At 56.3% G+C, this 18,520-nt stretch overlaps 1 protein-coding gene across 3 annotated transcripts in view; it reads right to left on the bottom strand.

Moving 5' to 3' along the window:
• Nucleotides 1-18,243, bottom strand: part of PARP1 (poly(ADP-ribose) polymerase 1) — a 37,432-nt gene extending 19,189 nt beyond the window's left edge. The window contains exons 1-7 of one of the 3 annotated variants that reach the window (XM_045453253.1): nt 17,979-18,243; nt 13,513-13,678; nt 6,238-6,353; nt 4,881-5,095; nt 2,815-2,914; nt 1,106-1,222; nt 517-693 (exon numbers count right to left, since the gene is read on the bottom strand). In XM_045453253.1, coding sequence (XP_045309209.1) covers nt 517-693; nt 1,106-1,222; nt 2,815-2,914; nt 4,881-5,095; nt 6,238-6,353; nt 13,513-13,678; nt 17,979-18,098 — 1,011 coding nt within the window. In that variant the 5' untranslated portion in view covers nt 18,099-18,243. Of the gene's footprint in view, nt 1-516; nt 694-1,105; nt 1,223-2,814; nt 2,915-4,880; nt 5,096-6,237; nt 6,354-13,512; nt 13,679-17,665; nt 17,880-17,978 lie in introns of those variants that run through there. The other 2 variants (XM_045453254.1, XM_045453255.1) reach the window with 2 other exon arrangements.
• Between the last annotated feature and the right edge of the window lie 277 nt (nt 18,244-18,520).

Genomic DNA, 18,520 nt, shown 5'->3' with positions numbered 1-18,520 from the left:
GGCGCCACTGCTCTGCCCCAGCGGCCGGGCGCCAGCTCGCGCGGGTCTGCGGGTATAGGGAGTCCCAGCCGAGGGCCCCAGATGAGTTTTTTGCATCGAGGATATGCAGCTCCATTAAAACAAACAAACAACCAACCAAGACCGAGAGGAGATACTTGAACTCTGGACCCAACCCCCCCCCCCACTAAGACAAGAACGTGGCCTCAGGAAAAGGAACTCTCGTCCACGTATCTACCGTTCCCCCCCCCCCGTGTCCAGAACAGCGCCCAGCACAGAGGCGGCACCGCATCGGCAGGTATCTTGACAGGAAGGTTTTACACAATCGGACAGAACTGTCCTCCCGTTAGAAGACTTGGGAGTCTGCAGACACACGGACCTGACAATGCCATCTTGCGTTCAGACCGCGAGGGAGCCTGGGGAACGCTGTACTCCAGTCGTGGGGACGTGTGGTACGGACAAGCCCAGACGGGGGTGAGGCTGTTTTTCTGGCTAAGCTCGTGGAACCACCCCCCTTACCTTTGGAGTCACCCACTCCTTCCGGCTGGGTGTCTGTGTCTTGACCATACACTTGGTCCAGGCAGTGACGTCCCCGGTACAGTAGTAGGCGTCGCTCTTGAAGACCAGCTGGCCTGAGCATTCCTCGCAGGGAAGGAGGGCCCCGAACACCATGCCGTCGGCCACTCGGTCCAAGATCTGAAGCCGGCAAGAAGCGGGTCAGAGAGGAGGGCTTGCCCCGCCCCCCCCCCCCCCCCCCCCCAGCTGGGCTCCCGGCGGAGCTCGGACTGCTGTGTCCACGTGACACGCCGCAGCCCCCGCCCCTGGGTGGCTGAGGAGTAAAGGGAGGGCCAGGGCGTCCCCAGAGCCAGCGGGGAAACCAGGGGAAACAAGGCGGCTCCACTCCCCCAACACCTGGAGGCCCCGGGCACCTGGGCCAAAGGGTGGTGTGAATGCACAAGGCAGACAGACACACTGCCCACTCCAGTCTCCCCAAAACCCTAGACGCGGAGTGACGTATAGAAAAGTCTTCGCTGCCCTGGAAACGGTGGCCATGTGGACGGTGGACCCTCCCCCCCGCCCCGAGGTCACTCAGCAGAGGGCAGCTCACCGCCGACTCCCCGGAGGGCACTTGCTGCTTGTTGAAGATGAGCAGCTCTTTTAAGTCATTTGTCGAACACGCTTTCTTTAGCTCGTCCTTGATGTTCCAGATCAGCTCATTCTGGGCCTGCAGACGAAAGCCAGGTGGCTGAGCGACCGGCTCCATCCAGAGACCCAACCGGGGGCCCCCACCCTGCTCGGTCTCGGTGGCGTCCTGGCGCATCAGCGGAGCCGCGCCTCCAAGCTGGCGTCAGCAACAGGGAAGTGCCCCGGCCCCGCTCCGAGAATCCCGCTTCTACCCGGAGCCGTCCCTGGAACCAGCCCCCCGCGGACCGACTCCCTTGGGGAAGAGCCGGGGCGCGGCAGGCTCACCCCCCGCCCCGACACTCACGCCTCAGGGACGACGGGGGTGGGCGTTCTCCCACCCGGAGGTGAGTAGGGACGAGGACCCCCGCTCACCTTGATGGCGAGCGGATCGCACAGAACAGACCTACGCTCGGGAAATGGAGTTTTCAGTCTCAGCGGCCGTATTCACGCAGTGCCTACACTCCACATCTCGCTTATCCTCACCACCACCCTGCCCAGGATGGCACCAGCCTCCCTACATCAGGGCACTCGGGGCGAGCCTCCTCCCTGCTAGGGCCACGGGCAAACTGTTCACCTCTTGGCCGCAGACCGCACCCCTGCAAACCAGAGGTGAAAATGCCGGCCCCTCCCGCCCCATGGGGACGCTCTCTGCACCAAGTGAGAACTTTAACTGTCTTTTTTCCCCCCTTTTAAGAGTTTATCTTTAAGCAATCTCTCCATCCAACGCGGGGCTCAAACTCACGACCCTGAGATCACATACTCTCCCGAGCCAGCCAGGTGCCCCCCCAAGCGAGGAAGATTTTAATTCAACCAACAAAGTGTTCCCACACACATCAGCGCCTGCTCTCAGCTTTCCCGTCCCTGCCCTCCCTGCGCCACCAGAACGGTGTCTCCAGCCACGGACACAAGGGCATGAGCGTCATCAGAGGAAGCAGGAACTGCATCACCTCCATGGCCCAGGATGCGGAGGCTGGGGCTGCTGGGGAACATTCGGATTTCCCTCTGACTGCACTCAAGAAAATGCCAAACCCACTGGGGGCAACCGCGAAATAAAACCAACTCTACCGCGTCTGGATTCACGCACGACAGACATCGTTTCGCTGATCGACAATCGCACCGAACCGGTGATTTTCATCAAGTGGCTGGAACCAGATCAGACGCTGCTTCTAATCTTTCTCGCACCGGCAGGACGGAAAAATGCTCAGAGCAGAGCCGAGCGGACAGCTCATGGAAATCACGTTCCCAAAACGGGACTGACAGTTCTCCCTGGTTTTCCCGAACACCCAGCATTTTCTCATCAATAATTTTTACTCTGATTCAACACACGCATAATCAACACAGAGCTAAATCTGCCAACGGCTACGGAGTTAACAGGTGGTTCCTGCCCCTTTCACGGCACGCCTTCTACCCCTCTTGTAAACAAGAGGTGTTCATTCAAGAAACAGGGAGCGAGTGTCTCTTCCAGCCACTTGTCCGGGTCGGGCACTCGACCTGCAACGTTCGCCAGCGGCCCCCGGGTCCAGTGCGGGGAGGGAAGAGACCCCAGGGGGAAGCCGTGCTATTAACAACTGTGAAGGGTGGGGGAATCCTGGAGGTCTTGTGAAGTGGGACGCACATATCCCCGGAGCTCACCTTGAGGGCCTTCTCGAGCTTACTATCTTTGTCCTTTTCCTTTTTAGATTTCTTCTTGGCCACTTCATCCATCCCATCCACCTCGTCGCCTTTCCTCTTTCTGAAAGAGACACGGGACGAAAGAGAGCCATCAGAGCCCTGGAACCCAGTGACTCAGGGGACGCAAGACCTCCACGTCCCTGTAACGCCACGTGCTGGCCGCGATCACAGCACAGCTCACTCACTGCCCTCGGGTGCTCGCAGGAGGCCCAGGGGGTACTGGCAACTGGCCTCATGCACCTTATGGTGAACTCTGCTGCTGCAGGTACCCCAAGGCCTGGGAACAGCTGGTAAAGGACCCAGGGCTCAGGCCCCATCTGATGTCGAAAACCCATGTATCTCTAGGCACAAACGAAGCAGCCTGGCAAGTTCTGGCAGAGACCGACGGGCCAGATGGCCAAGGGGCTGAGCCTTAGGGCTGCTCCTAAGGCCATCAGGTTGTTCTCAGAGGTGGGACTGCACTGCCATTCAAACCCCAAATGGGTCTCAGCACTAACTGGTCCATCGTGGCTGGTCACCAGTCACCGGACTTGAAGGAGGCACGGGGGGTCGCCATCAGCCCCCTAAAACAGAGCAGTCCCAGTGGCTAAGTTTCAGCTGTCACAGACCTGAGTTCAAAGCCTTGCATTTTCTGTCATCCACGAAGCAGGGGATACCACCCACTCCCGGGGCTGTGTTGATGGCTACACGACCCCCCCCCCCCCAAGCACAGTGCCTGACGAACCACAAGGGCTCAGTCGAGGCCAGGTGGTGATAGAGCGTAAATGTGAGCTTAGCATCCCTGCCCACACCACGAGCTGCACCATCCTGAGAACTTTTTTAATTTTTGTTTTGTTCGTTTTTGAGAGAGAGAGACAGAGTGTGAGCGGGGGCGGGAGACACAGAATCCGAAGCAGCCTCCAGGCTCTGAGCTGTCAGCACACAGCCTGACGCGGGGCTCGAACCTCTGAACTGGGAGATCGTGACCTGAGGAGCTCGAACCCACGAACTATGAGATCATGACCTGAGCCAAAGTCGGACGCTTAACTGACTGAGCCACACAGGCGCCCCTGTAGCAGACTTTTTTTAGTAGGAAAGCTTTCAAGGTGGATATTCTGTCCTTTAGCTTTTTTTTTTTTATGTTTATTTTTGAGAGAAAGGCAGAGCACAAGAGGGGGGAGGGCAGAGAGGGAGGGAGACACAGAATCTGAAGCAGGCTCCAGGCCCCGAGCTGTCAGCACAGAGCCTGACGCTGGGCTCGAACCCACGAACTGTGAGATCGTGACCTGAGCCGAAGTCAGATGCTCAAGTGACCGAGCCCCCCAGGCGCCCCTGTCCTGAGGACTATTGACCCCCGATTTCCCACCTTTCTCACATACTCCACGGCTGCGTGTGCTGCACAACGAACTTGTGTGTTACGACCCCAGACGGTGCAGTACAGCGGCTCGATGACAGGGAGGTCAGGGTCACCCCCATCCTCACAGCCACAGCCACGGTCCAGGGAGCAGGGTGCACACCACGCGTAGCCCCTCCGCGCCTCCCTCGCTGCGCCTGGGGCGCAGGGACCAGCAGAGGGAACGGGCAAGAATGAGCGCCACCCAGGATCGGCAGGGACAGGCTTACCGTCCCGACGTTAGCACCACGGGAAGCTCACACCGCCCCCGGCGCGGAACCAGGGGACGTGCCATCTGCTCCCCCCTCCCGGCACCATCATCAGACCCAGACACACTGGGCCACGTCCACAGGCGCAGATGCTGCGGGGACGGGGAGCGGGCCGTGCAAGGGTCACAGGAAACGTGGTGGCTGGCCTAGGCGGGAGAGCCTTCCTCTCTTGGGCCAGGGTGGGGGTGGAGGGCTAGAGGGTCCCAGGTGTCTGTGGAGCAGACCCGTGCGAGGAACGCCCTGCACGTCCCCATGTCCTCTGCCCCCGCCCATCATCCCGTACCCATGCGTGCCGACCGTCAGCAAAGGGAGGCACGGGAGTGGCCTGGAATCCGCGCGTCTCCCCGAGCCCCCCTCCCCTGCGCCTCCCACGGCCCCACACCCACCCTTCACTCTTCACTCCCGGGAGCTGCTTCTTCAGGGTCTCTTTATCCTCCGGGGTGAGGAGGCCGAAGCCCTTCAGCTGGCCGGCACTGAACTCGGGCCGGAAGCCCAGCTCCTCCCTGTTCTTGACAAAGCAGTCTGGGTGGTACCAGCGGTCGATCATGCCCAGCTGGGGCTTCTCCGGATCCAGCATCTTCTTGGACAAGCGAATCTGGCCCTGCAGGAAAAACCGCACATGGTACCAAGAAGAGGGACGGTGACCCAGGGGCCTGGGGTGACGAGGGCCGGCGGGGCCTCGGGTCCACACCAGGGGCGCTGTGAGGTCTGAATGTTTTCTGCCACCGAGGACTGTGCGTTACCCCGAGCCTCGGCGGCCCCATTTTATTTTTATTAAAAAAAAATTTTTTTGGGGCGCCTGGGTGGCGCAGTCGGTTGGGCGTCCAACTTCAGCCAGGTCACGATCTCGCGGTCCGTGAGTTCGAGCCCCGCGTCGGGCTCTGGGCTGATGGCTCAGAGCCTGGAGCCTGTTTCCGAGATTCTGTGTCTCCCTCTCTCTCTGCCCCTCCCCCGTTCATGCTCTGTCTCTCTCTGTCCCAAAAATGAATAAACGTTGAAAAAAAAAATTTTTTTTTAATGTTTATTAATTTTTGAGAGAAGAAGGCAGACAAGTGTGAGCAAAGAAGGGGGAGGGAGGGAGGGAGGGAGAGAGGGAGAGAGAGAGAGGGAGGGGGAGAGAGGGAGAGGGAGGGGGAGAGAGGGCGAGGGAGGGAGGGAGGGAGAGGGAGGGAGGGAGGGAGGGAGGGAGGGAGAGAGAGAGAGAGAGAGAGAGAGAGAGAGAGAGAGAATCCGAAGCAGACTCCAGGCTCCAGCTGTCAGCACAGAGCCCGACGCAGGACTCCAACTTTCAAACTGCTAGGTCATGACCTGAGCCGAAGTCAGGCTCACCCGACGGAGCCACCCAGGCGCCCCTCAGCAGTCCTGTCTTAAATGGGGCCAGCTCCCGCCGGCCGTCTCCCTGCCCACCCACCCGGGCACTGGAGGACATGCTGACGCCGAGAACGTCCTCCCGGCGCGGAGCAGACACGAGCAGAGCGGGCCTTGGAGCGCCTCCCAGCAATTCCGCCCACCCCGGACCATGTCCGTACCCAGGAAGGGCCCGCGAGACTGGCAATAAACCCACGAGCCGGAATGCCACGTGGCCGCGCGGGCCAGGCTTACGAGTCCATGCCCGTGCGGTCTCCGCAGCACGTCTGACCTCCAGGGCCGAGCTTGCGCCGAAACCTACACTTTCTCGAAACTTCCTCGAGCCCCACGCCACGCTGACGCCAGAACCCGGGCGGCCCCAGCCCCGGCGCCCACCTTCTCAATCTTCTCCATGCAGCCCTTGCACGTGCTTCTGCTGGACTTGGCGTATTCTGCCGCGAAGTCGGCCAGCGTCTTCTCCGCCTTGCCGCCACCTGCATCCTGGCCTTTGCCTGAAGGATGGAACACAGCCACGCTCCCGTCAGCCTCAGAGGGGCCTCGTCCACGGGCCACCTCGGGCTTCAGGCGGGACGACCAGCCCCCCTCACCCACGTCTGCTTCCAGCGGCGGCTGGCGAACAGAGCGGCTTTTCTGGCAACGAGACACAGCCCTTCCCCGGACGGGCTCCCCGGCTGGTGCCGGCTCACCTCCCGGCTCTGGCGCCTCTGGGCCCTCCCTCACGCGGCAAAGCGCTTCCTCCGCGCTTATTAGGAAAGCCACACGGCGTGCTAAATTCCAGGCCCACCTTCTGGTTTCCGTTACACTTCTGTTTATCAGAATTACGTGCTGGAATTAAAGGGAGTCTCTCGACACAGAAGGACACAAGGACACGTAAGAAACACAGTGAAGGCGGCATTTCAGAATCACGGGGCAAGCTGCCATCGCGCAATAAGAAGTCTCGGGGATAAACGGCCAGGGATGTGGGACCAAGGCAGATTCTTCCATAAGAGGAATTCCAAGACTGGGTGTTTCTCTCCTAAGACCGAGAACAAGACGGGCTGTCTTCTCCCACCACGTCTAAGCAGCATTGAACCGGAGGCTCTAGCGAGTGCGTTTGCGCAAAAGAAAGAGCCAGAAGGTGTACCGGTAAAGCCACCTCTACCTGTACGTGACATGATTGCACGTGCACGATATCCTTGGGAATATACAAAAAACTGACTCCTACCATTAAGTGGATTGAGCAAATTTGCAAAACCGAAGGTCAGTATATAAAACGTTTCTAAATACACATAAACCTATTAGAGAAGAAAAGTAAGCCGCGCGTCTGTTTAAGTGGCATTTAAACACATAAAATGCTTAATCACGGATTTACAAGACACCCAAACGCTCTACACTGAAAGCGTTAGGTTGCCGAAATTAATGAGGACTCAAGTAAACGGAGAGACACCTCACGTTTACGGACTGGCTCAATTTATTAATATATCAGTACATCAATCCAGTTTGATCCAGATTCCAGGTGATGCTAATCAAAATCCTAGCAAGTGTCCTCGGGCAAGAAATTGACACTTTTGCCACAAAATTTGTAAGGGACTACAAAGGACCCAGAGAGGTGAACACAGTATTGAAAAAGGACAAAGCTGCAGGACTCACTTTGCGATTTCACGACGTCCCGTGAAACTAGGAATTGAGGCCGCAGATGAAGACACCCAGCCAAGGGGCCCGAGTCCAGACAGACCTACAGTTACGCAGTCAGCTGGTTTTAACAAAGAAGTCTTTTCACAACTGGTGTGGGCACAAAACAGTATCCACACAGAACACACACAAAACCACCCCTTCCTCACACCTGACATGAAAGTTCGGTTCGCACGGATCAAGAAACCAAGTGTGAACGCTAGAGCTACGGAATTTCCAAAGAAACCTAAGGGAGTTATCTTCGCGATCTGTGAACAGGCAAACGTGTCTCAGGAGGCAAAAGCACAAACCAAAAAAGAAGAAAATCAACGACTGCTCTTCATAAAACGTCAGTGATTAAACAAAAAGGCAGGCCCCAGAATGGAAAAAGGTATTCACATGTTATTTCCATCTAATAAAGGACCTGCCTCTAGAATATTCTAAGAACTCTTACAACTCAGTAAAAAGACAAAGGCGAGTTAAAACCACAAGGTCTCACTACACACCCGTCAGTGGCTAAGACCCCAGAGAATGACGGGGCCAAGTGTGGGCGAGGCCATGGACGAGCCAAAACTCTCACATCCCTCGGGCGGGGGGAGGGGGGGACAACTCGGGAGGACAGTCGCCCACACCTACTGAGTGAACCCCCGCTCCACTCCCAGGTCGTCACCCGGAGAAAGAGAAGCTTGTGTTACACAGACACCTGGACACAAATGTTAACGGCAGCCGTACCTGCAACAGCCCAAAGCCGGCAACAAAAGAATGCGGAACAGACGGTGCTCCTTCCTGGGAGCACCCCTTGGCAATCCGGGGCACGAACTGACCACACGGCCAACCCGAGGAGGTTCACAGGTGCCATGCTGTGGGGAAGGGGCTTCTGGGAGCACGTTCTCTCCCTCTTCTTCGGACATCCTAAGTCACACAACTTCATCCGTGGGGACTGAGATCAGAGCAGTGGTTACCCAGGTGGGGAGGGTAAGAGAGAGGGCACAGGGGAACTTTCTGGGGGAACAGAAATGTTCCCGACCTCGATGGGGTGTATGTTACAAGGGGCACGCATTTGTCAAAACTCCCTGAACTGCATGTAAAGTATTTTAAAAATTCCAGGTGAATAAGGTAAGAATAAGACCAAAACCAGAGACTGAGCAGACAGGGCTACAAGACATTTCAAACAGGATGAGGCTTCCATGTGGCAAAACACAGAAATATGCTTCAAAGAGAAACGTCCAGGAGCACCCAGCTGGCTCAATCACAGGGTCATGAGTTCGAGCCCCACGTCAGGGGTAGAGCATACTTAAAAAAAAAATCTTTGTATTGGGGCACCTGGGGGGGGGGCGCAGTCAGTTAAGCATCTGGCTCTTGGTTTTGGCTCAGGTCATGATCCTACGGTTCATGAGTTTGAGCCCCACATTGGGCTTTGGGCTGACAGCCCGGAGCCTGCTTGGGATTCTCTTTGCCCTCTCTGCCCCTCCCCCAGTCGTGACGTGCTCTCTCTCAAAATAAATAAACTAAAAAAGGAAATCTTTGTGTTAAAAAGATCTTGATAAAGAATTAGTACATTCCATTTCACTTAAAAAAAGACAAAATGCCCTAAAAGATGAGGCAAGGACACAAACACCAAATTAACGAAACTGCTGATAAACACGACGAGGTGTCCCACCCCTACCAGGAGCACAAAGCAATGAAATCCTCGAGGGTTAGGAGGTGGAGGCAGGCACGTAAATGCACGTGTCTAAGCGATGCGGACGTCCAGGGCCTCAGATCAGGTCATTGCTTCGAGTGGGAATCCCGCTTGTCAGAATGAGAGAACCGGACAGGTGCCCCGGCTGTACGAGAACTTGCAGCGGCTCAATCCGCAATGCAGCGCGACGGCTGAAAACCCGTGGCTGGACTTGAACCTGGTTCTTGCACCCTTGGCATGACCTTAGCCCGGTTACCTCACCTCTCAGTGCCTTGTCTATGAAAACTGACTCGGGGCTGCTGTGACGGTGCCATGACGTCAACGTGCCAAGGGTCTTGAATGGTGCACAAAATTTAGCAAACCTTCAATAAACAAATACCGCACACCTTCACAAAATAACAATGGAACCTTACGACTCTCAACATGGAAAATGAATGCTGAATTATAAAATGTAGGTCATTAGGGATGCCTGGGTGGCTCAGTCGGTTAAGCGTCCGACTTCAGCTCAGGTCATGATCTCACGGTTTGTGGGTTTGAGGCCCGTGACTGGCTCTGTGCTGACCGCTAGGAGCCTGGAGCCTGCTTCGAAATCTCTGTGACCCCTCCCCCGCCCTCCCCCACTCGCGTGCGCGCTCTCTCTCTCTCAAAAATAAACATTAAAAAAAATTTTTTTAAAATAAATAAAACATAGGTCATCACTAATCACTAGGAAAATGCAGATCAAAACCACAGGAGATAACACTTCATGCCTTAGGATGATCAGGAGAAACAAAAACCACACACACAGACACAAAACCCCAGACAACAAAGTGCTGGTGAGGATGTCAGGAAATTGGAAACCCGTGTGCTACTGGCAAGGATGTAGAATCATGCGGCCCGTGTGGAAGACAGTATGGCAGTTACACAAAAATCTAACACAGAATTACTGTGTGACCCCGCAAATCCACTTCTGGGCACGTACCTGAGAGAACAGAAAGCAGGGTCTGGAACAGGTATTTGTACACCGATGTTTGCCTCAACGTGAGTCATAACCGCCAAAGAGTGAAAACGACCTAAATGTCAATCGATGGGTGAACAGATTCACAAAACGTGGTCCATCCATAGTACGGATACGGCCTTAAAAAGGCAGGCAGTTCTGACCCCTGCTACAACGTGGACTCTGAGGACACACGCGAAGTGTGTGGTTCCACTCCCATGAGGCAACGGAGTGGCCAAATTCAGACAGAAAGAACCGAGGTTACCAGAGGCTGTGGGGGGGAGGGGGGGACACGGCAGGTGCTGCAGATGGGTATGGAGTTTCAGTTTGGGAAGATAAATTAGTTACCAGAGGTTACCAGAGGCCACGGCGGGGGGGGGGGGGGGGGGGGGGGGGGGGGGTGATGACCGAACCACTGCGTGAATATACCGACATTGCCGAAACGGACCCTTACAGGTCGTAAGATGTAGATATTATGCCATGTGTGTTTCACCACACACACAAAACTAAGCATTTAATACAGATGCACTTGGGGTAGAATCCCATTTCTGCAGGGAAGAAATAACGTTAACACACGTGAATCGACATTTGAACAGAAACTTTTTTTTCCTCCTTTTTAAAGATATTTTGTCAGACTGTAGGCTTGTCTTTTTGGTTTTTCTTTTCTTAAGTTTATTTTGAGAGAGAATCCCAAGCAGGCTCCGTGCTGTCAGAGCAGAGCCCAACGTGGGGCTTGATGACTTCACAAGCGAAACACATTTATAACAAACTTACTGTGCCTTTTCCTATTACCAAATCACATAAACTTGCCGTTACTCTCATTCTGGAGTCTGAGCCGGGTCCCGGGCCTCCCAGCTTCCCGCAGACCAGTGCCAACTGGAGACACACAGGCTGCGGCGCGGGAAGGACGGGAGAGCCCAGCACCAGCGCGGGGGGCGGAAGGTGGCCGGCGTCCACCGAGGCCCAGAGTCACAAGACCGGGTTCAACGGAGAAGGGCCAGGTTAGGAAAGCAGAGACAGAAGAGCACAGTCGGGGGAGACTTGCGACAAGTGATGGGAAACTATTTCAGGTTCAAAGGCGTCTGAAGCAAGTTAGGTTTGTGGTATCAACAAGCGGACTCGAGTTTGCGCGAAAGACCCGGAACGGCCCACACGATCCTGGAGGTGAAAAAGTCAGAGGACAGACAGCATCTGACCTCAGGAATTAGGGTCCAGCTACGGCCATGGAGACGGCGTGGGGCTGGGAGGACAGACCGCTAAACAGAGCAGCACACAGATCAGAAACACATCCGCCATTGACTGATGTCTGACAAAGGGGCAAAGGTGACATACGGGAGAAAAACCAATCTTCAGGGCGCCTGTGTGGCTCAGCTGGTGAAGCGTCTGGCTCTTGATTTCGGCTCAGGTCATCACCTCGCGGCTCATGAGTTCAAGCCCCGCATCTGCGCCGTCAGCGACAGCCTGCTTGGATCTCTCTCTCCCTCTCGCACCCTCCCCTCCCCCACCTCAAAATAAAAAAACACAAAACCAAACAAAAAAAGAATTTTCAACGAGTGGTGCTGGAATAATGGACAGCAGCACACAAAAATCAATGCAGGCACTCTGCACCCTTTACAAAACTTAACCTAAAACGGACCGCAGACCTAAGTGTAAAAGACGTACCTGGAGAACAGACACGAATCAGGGCAGGATTGTTCTGTCCCAGCACAGGACATGGGAGAGAAATCTAGCTGACCTTGGCATGGCGATGGCGTTCCCATGCAACACCATAACACTACCCGGAAAAGAAAGAATCTGTTAATTAGCCGGACTTCCTAAAACCGGAAACTTCTGCCCTGTGACAACGTCAAGAGGATGAGAGAAGGCTAGCCAGGACGAGAGGTCTGCAGAAGACCCCTGATAGATGACGGCTCTCCTGGATCTACGAAGAACTCTAAAACCCAATGATCACAGGACAAATGACAAAGGCGGAAATACCCAGCGTCCTCACGGGAGCAGAGTTGCAGACGGCAAGGAGCTCAGGATGACATGCTCTGCGTCACTGCGCCAGGGGACTGCAAATTAAAACAGGACACCTCTCCGTGCCCATCAGAACGGGCCTGACCCACAGCAGGGACACCCCCGAGGGCTGGGGAGGAGTCACCCCCCCCCCCCCACTGCCATGAAGAATGGTGCAGCCGCCCCGGGAGGGTTTGCTGGCTTCTTAGAAAAGTAAACAGACTTTCACCATATGATGCAGGAATCACGCTCCCTGGTTATTTACCCAAACGAGCTAAAGACACGTCTGCACAGACAACTGCACGTGGACGTTTACAGTGGTTTTGTGGTTTCCCAAACCTGGAAACAACCAAGATGTCCTTCTGCAGGCGAGCGGACAACCCACGGTCCGTGCAGACAACGGAGTATTATCCAGCGCTAAGAAGAAATGGGCTATCAAGCCATGAAGAGACATGGCAGAATCTGAAACGCACATTTTTTTTTTAATGTTTATTTACTTAGAGAAAGCGTGCGCATGCGTGGGCACACGAGCCAAAATCAAGCGCTTGACGCTTAATGACTGGGCCACCCAGGTGCCCCTGAAACGTACTTTTCTTTCTCTTTTTGAAACGTTTATTTATTTTTGAGACAGGGACAAAGCACGAGCAGGGGCAGGGCAGAGAGAGAGGGAGACACAGAATCTGAAGCAGGTTCCAGGCTCCCAGCTGTCAGCACAGAGCCCGAGGTGGGCGTCGAACCCACGAACCATGAGACCACGACCTGAGCCAAAGGCAGGCGTTTAACCACTGAGCCACCCAGGCACCCCTGAAATGCACGTTTCAGAGTGAAAGAGGCCAACCTGAAAAGACTACCTACTGTGTGATTCCAACACTTGACACTTGAACAACGCGGGAGTTGGGGCGCGGACCTCCTCGTGCACTGAAAACCTGTAACTTTTGATTCTCCTCAAAAGGTAACTACCAACAGCCTACTGCTCCTAACCAACAGTTGATCAACACCTAGTCTTCCGCGATTTGTGCTTATTAAATACCGTCCTCACAATAAAGTAAACCACACACGAGAACACATTATTAAGAAAACCATACAGGGGGTGCCTGGGCAGCTCAGTCGGTTGAGATTCGACAAATACCCCACCACAGGACAATCCCAAGTCACCAAACTGCCCCTGAAATAACACACTGGCATCATGTTCTCCACACACGCACGTCTGAAAAGGAGGGGGGGCGGGGGTGGGGTGGGGAGCAGCTAAAGGGCTCAATTCCTTGCTCTCTCAGAAAAGGTCCAGGGGAAGCTCCTGAGTTGGGGCTGGGAGACCAGACCCGCTGCCTTCCTGGTCCGTACGCACCTGTCACCCCTCCAGCCTCTGCGGTCTTCTTGACTTTCTGCTGGTCGTCCCACCTGAGCTCGGAGAACCCATCCACCTCTACGTCAGGGTGCCGGATGGAGTGGCCGACCTTCCAGAAGCAGGAGAAGTGGTACCAGTGTGGGACTTTTCCATCGAACATGGGCGACTAGGAGAGAAGCAGAGAGAGAGGTGAGCCAGCAGCCGACCCCGACCCCGACCCCGCCGACGCCCAGGCCTCAGCAGCCGAGGTTCCTGTTCTTAAAAAGGAGGACAGCCGTGCCATGTTCTCCACATCACACACAAAGTGGGAAACGCGGCATCTCTGGAGATCCTCCCGAACCGCCCGGAAGACTGCTGCCTTTCGGTGCTGAGGTTGTACTCTCTGGATGAGGGGCCCCGCTCTGCGACCTGACCCCACCTCTCCGTGCCTGCCGGGGAAGCCAGCTGCCACCCCACTCAGGCCTGGACTCAAAGGGCCCGTGTGGCCCAGAAAGGGCTCTTCTAGCACCTCTGCAGTTGGAATAATGAGAACAAGTCGCAGATCGTGTGCAAAGAAGGGAAAATGTGTCAGGAAACAGTGTCAGGCTGGCGGCAGGCGCAGCGAGGGGAGTGGAATGAACGGACTTCTCTGAGGGAGGATCAGGGGCAGAAGCCCCTGCCCCCCCCCCCCCCCCCAAGCATGAGGGAACTGCAGATCCGGTCACGGGGAAGCTGCTTCCCTGCTCGTGGTGGCTTCCTGATGCTTCGGGCTCCGGGCGTCCCAGAGCAACGCGACAGCATCAGGCCCCCTGCCCCGGAGCCCGAGCTGTCCGGCCTGACGGAGCGGGTGTGGACGGGGGCCAGGCAGAGCGGGACTAACGCTGGCATTTACTGGGTCCCTGGCGCCGTGCGCAGGCCGTCCTCTGGGCAGAAGCGGCACCCCCGTCTCGCAGATGTCTGGGGGGAGCGGCACACAGGTGGCAAGTGCCTCAGCCCCGCTCGAACCTGACACTAAGGTCCTTCCGCCACGCCATTCGCTCGGCAGGAAGAGCTACCTAAAAACGCACAAACGGTTCTGACCAAAGTGAGGGAGGCCCCAACCACCTGCTCTTATAGAAGATAAAGCCAAATGCCATGCAGGTAGAAAAAAATAAAAATAAAACAGCATCAAAAATAAATATCACGTAGAAATTTTCGGATGAAGCTGTCGGACAGGGGAAATATTCTGGAAAAGCAGAGACAAGTTCTCCCGAGCAGCCCCCCACCCCGGGGGAGTGGCCTCACAGTGTCACAGATTCAGACAGAAGGTTCTCACCAGGGCACGCCAAGGGCTCTGGAGCAAGCAACCTTGTGTGCAGCACATGGCTGCCCTCTGGGCCCAGATGCCCCACGGCCCTACTCGGTAGGCCCCCACCTCCTCAGGCCCCCAGAAGGCTTTTCCCCAGCTCCCCGCAGGTCAGGGTGAGTATTCGGTCAATGCCCCTGTCCTGCACCAGGTAGGAACACCTCACGTCCGGAGGGGAGACCGAGGAGGGCGGGGAGAATTCCTGCTAAGGAAGAGACGGCCTCCAAACCCAACAAAAGGCCCTGGAGAGCGGACTTGTGTTGTGTTCTGGGTCTCAAGGCTCCACCAAAGTAGCCGACACACCCAGAAGCGTCCGGCCACCGTGCGTGCACATCGCAGTGGCTTCCACGTGGCTCCTCGGGCCCCGGTGCCCCTTGTCTATCCTCCTCTGCAATGCTGGGTCACATTCATGCAAAGGAGGCAGGTGGCCCAGTGCCTTTGCCCGCACCGGAACACGCGTGCCATTTTTTCCCCGGCTCTGGTGGGGCCCCACACCTGCCCCCTAAACCTTGGTCTGGGGGCCGTGTTCCAACCACCGACGCAGTGTGGGGTGACCTAGAGGTGCAGCCCAAGGGTGTGCTCACAGCACTAGCTTGAGGGGAGGGGGGTTTGTGGGGGCTCCCATCCTCCCTTGAGAGGAAGGACCCCTAATCAAAGCAAGGCTTCACCCTAGAACTTGGGACTGATGAGGACACGGCAGGAAGGGAACCAGAACAAGGTCACCAGACGGTGCTTCCACTTGGCAGCCCTGAGAGGCAGCATCTGTGTACCCAGAAAACACTGAGCATCTCCTGAGTACCAAGGTCCTCACCGTGCCCCTCTGCTTCCATCTGCACACTGCAGGCCAGAGTGCTGCCTGCCACCCCACACACAGCACAGAACGACACAGCGTGTGTGACCCACGGTTTGCTCCAGCCCAACGCAGGACGAGGAGCCCGGCACAGCCCTTTCCCTGCCCAAAGCACCACCCCCCACTCCCCGAAGGCTGAGAGGCCCAGTGGATCCCTGGAGCTTGTCTCAGGGCCCACCACCTAAGGTATCGGGTATCTGATAACAATCCTCCCATACAAATGGAAAAGAAAAGTATTGAAATCCAAGTGGGAGAAGAATGACTTCTTTCTTTCTGACCTCCACCAGCTCGGCCTACAAGACCAGACTTTCCATTCTGAATTAAAACTCCACCCCCAGTTACAGTCCCAGAAAACCACTTACATTTAATAATTATTTCTTTCGCCATCAAGGGCCCAGAATGCTAAATTTTATTTGGTCCAGGAATCAGTTCCTCCGTAGGGCCATCCCCCACTCCCCCAGACGCAGGACCCCTCCTTTGTACCCAACAGCGTTGCTCAAGCTTTACACTGTCTGTCCTTCCCTATAGGACAGGGTCCTCTCTGGCTGACTAGAGAAGCCTACGAATGTCCTTTTCTCGGAATGAAATTTAAACACGCAAAATGGACCACACGGGCTCACAAGAGAAACCGATTAGGCTGAAATAATCATCAAAACACAGAAATTCAGTGGGATACAGTGAGCTTTAAAGCATTAAATAACAAGATTTAGCACCTACTCTCCCAACTGCAGTAACTTTGAATACTGATGAGCATAACGGGTTATTTTGAGAAATCCCCAACAAACGTAAAGTGATATAAAAATATCTATATTAGTATTACTGCTGGTGACAAAAACCCACAGGTACAGATTTTACTTTTATTTTGCTGCTTATATACACAATTAGGAAATAAGGAATCTTATCTAGCCTTAGTAACCGCTAGAGATGTAAATTTCTTCCAGAAATGTAAATTTCTTCTTCAAACCCCCAGATCTCCCAAGAGCCCCTTTGCTGTGAGGGAGATTCTTCTTTTGATTGTTTGTAAAATGTTAATTCCCATGTAGTTAACAACGTTATGGGAGGAAGCTTAAGATCAGGCAGCCCCTACATTCAGGTTTAAGATTAGAGAGCCTCCGTGGGAGATAACGCTTTCCAAACGGCAGGCCTCGTCTGCTTTTCCAGTCTCAACTTCCTGCCCCTTCTGTGTGTAAGAAATGCTGACCAAGCTCCCACCCAGGCACTCCATGCTAGTGCACAGCCCTCTGGGGTGGTACGCGCCCCAGTACCGCACGGTTTGTTTACCAGTCATCTTTCACTTAACCAAACTGGTGACTGCCAAGGCAGGGGGTGGGGTGGTGGTCTCTCCCTTTGCCCCTAGGACCTAACCCGGTGATGCTCCGTGTTCACTGAATGCTTACGCATGGGGCAGCAGGCCCTGAGGGTACGATGACAACACAGCCTCTATCTGGACGTACCCACCCTTCTCCAACTGGTTAAGTACTGAAAACCCAGTGAAGACTATCTGGTTGTTCCTAAAACACGCTGCTGTCTCCCTGCAGGGACGGAAAATCAAGTTACCTGGATCGTGAGCACTGAATACAGCTACCAGAAGGTTCATGTTGGCGGGGAGGAGGGCAGGGACAACCAGCATACTGGGGGCCGGGGGATTTGGGAGCTCCCCCCCCCAACCACGCCGTGGCAGGTGCCTTAGGTCATACACCCCGGGGGCATCCCCCACGTGCCCAGAAGCCTCGAGGGGCGAGGGGCACCCCTGCAGCCACTCTTACTCAAACCAGACAGCTGGAAAGGCCTCAGGAAGAGAGCGCGCCTGTGAACGTGGAAAGTTTGGGGGAAATACGATTTCAAACCACGAATGAGGCCAAAAGTGAATGCAGTTTCCGGAAAGGACACGGACTCGCATAGTTTTGCACAATTAAGAAAAAACCGAGAGTGAGCGAGTGTTGAAACAACACCGAAAACCAGATTAAACGAATCCTTACACGCCAGTCGCCATCACCAACGGAGGACAAAAACCTTCCAGCACGAGGTGGGTCAGAACCGGACCGGCTCCAAAAGCCCACGCGTGCTTTCCCCCGGCGGATGGCAGGGAGACGAGGAACACCCCCCCCCCCCAACCCCGACCCCGAAGCAGAGCTACCGCGGCCCCCAGCTCTGCAGAGCGGAGGGCACCGCCTGCCCCGCCCCGGGGCAGGCTTTCGCGGGCGGGCGGGCCCCTGCGGGCAGCCCCTCCCCCTCGGGTCCCCCTCCCCCTCCGGAGCCCCCCCAACGGCGCGCACAAAGCGCCGCGCGCACCTGCACCATGATGGCCATGCGCAGCGAGTCCTTGGGGATGCTCTCGCTGCATTTCTTGCAGGACGCGCGCCCGCTCTTGGCGTACTCGACCCGGTAGAGCTTGTCCGAGGACGCCGCCATCGTCCCCGCGCACCGCCGCCGCCGCTCCGGAAGCCCCGCGCCGCGACCTACACCCGCCGCCGCCTGCTCCCCGCTCCCCGCAGGCGCCCGAGCGCCCCGAGCCGCCGCCGACCACGCCGCCTCCGCCGCTCCCCGCCGGACTGCTGACGCCGCGCCACGGGCACGCCCCCCGCGCACGCGTCCTCGGGGCGGGGTCAACGCGCGCGCATCCTCTCCGCGCACGCGTCCTTGGGGCGGGGCCGCCGCGCACGCGTCTTCGGGGCACGCCTCCCCCTCCACCCCCCCCCCCCCCGCCGCCGCGCGCGCCCTCTGCCGGCCGGAGGGGCGGTGTTTCCCCGGTGCCGGCGGCTGCGTCTGCCCGGCGGGCGGAGGCTGCGGTCAAGGGGCGGGGCGTGGAGCTCTCTCCTCCTTCCAGCCCGTCT

This window comes from Leopardus geoffroyi, chromosome C3 (genome assembly GCF_018350155.1).
Source record: "Leopardus geoffroyi isolate Oge1 chromosome C3, O.geoffroyi_Oge1_pat1.0, whole genome shotgun sequence".
NCBI lineage: Eukaryota > Metazoa > Chordata > Mammalia > Carnivora > Felidae > Leopardus > Leopardus geoffroyi.
The sequence above is the reverse complement of the archived record's forward strand: the minus strand, read 5'-3'. Positions and strand labels throughout refer to the sequence as shown.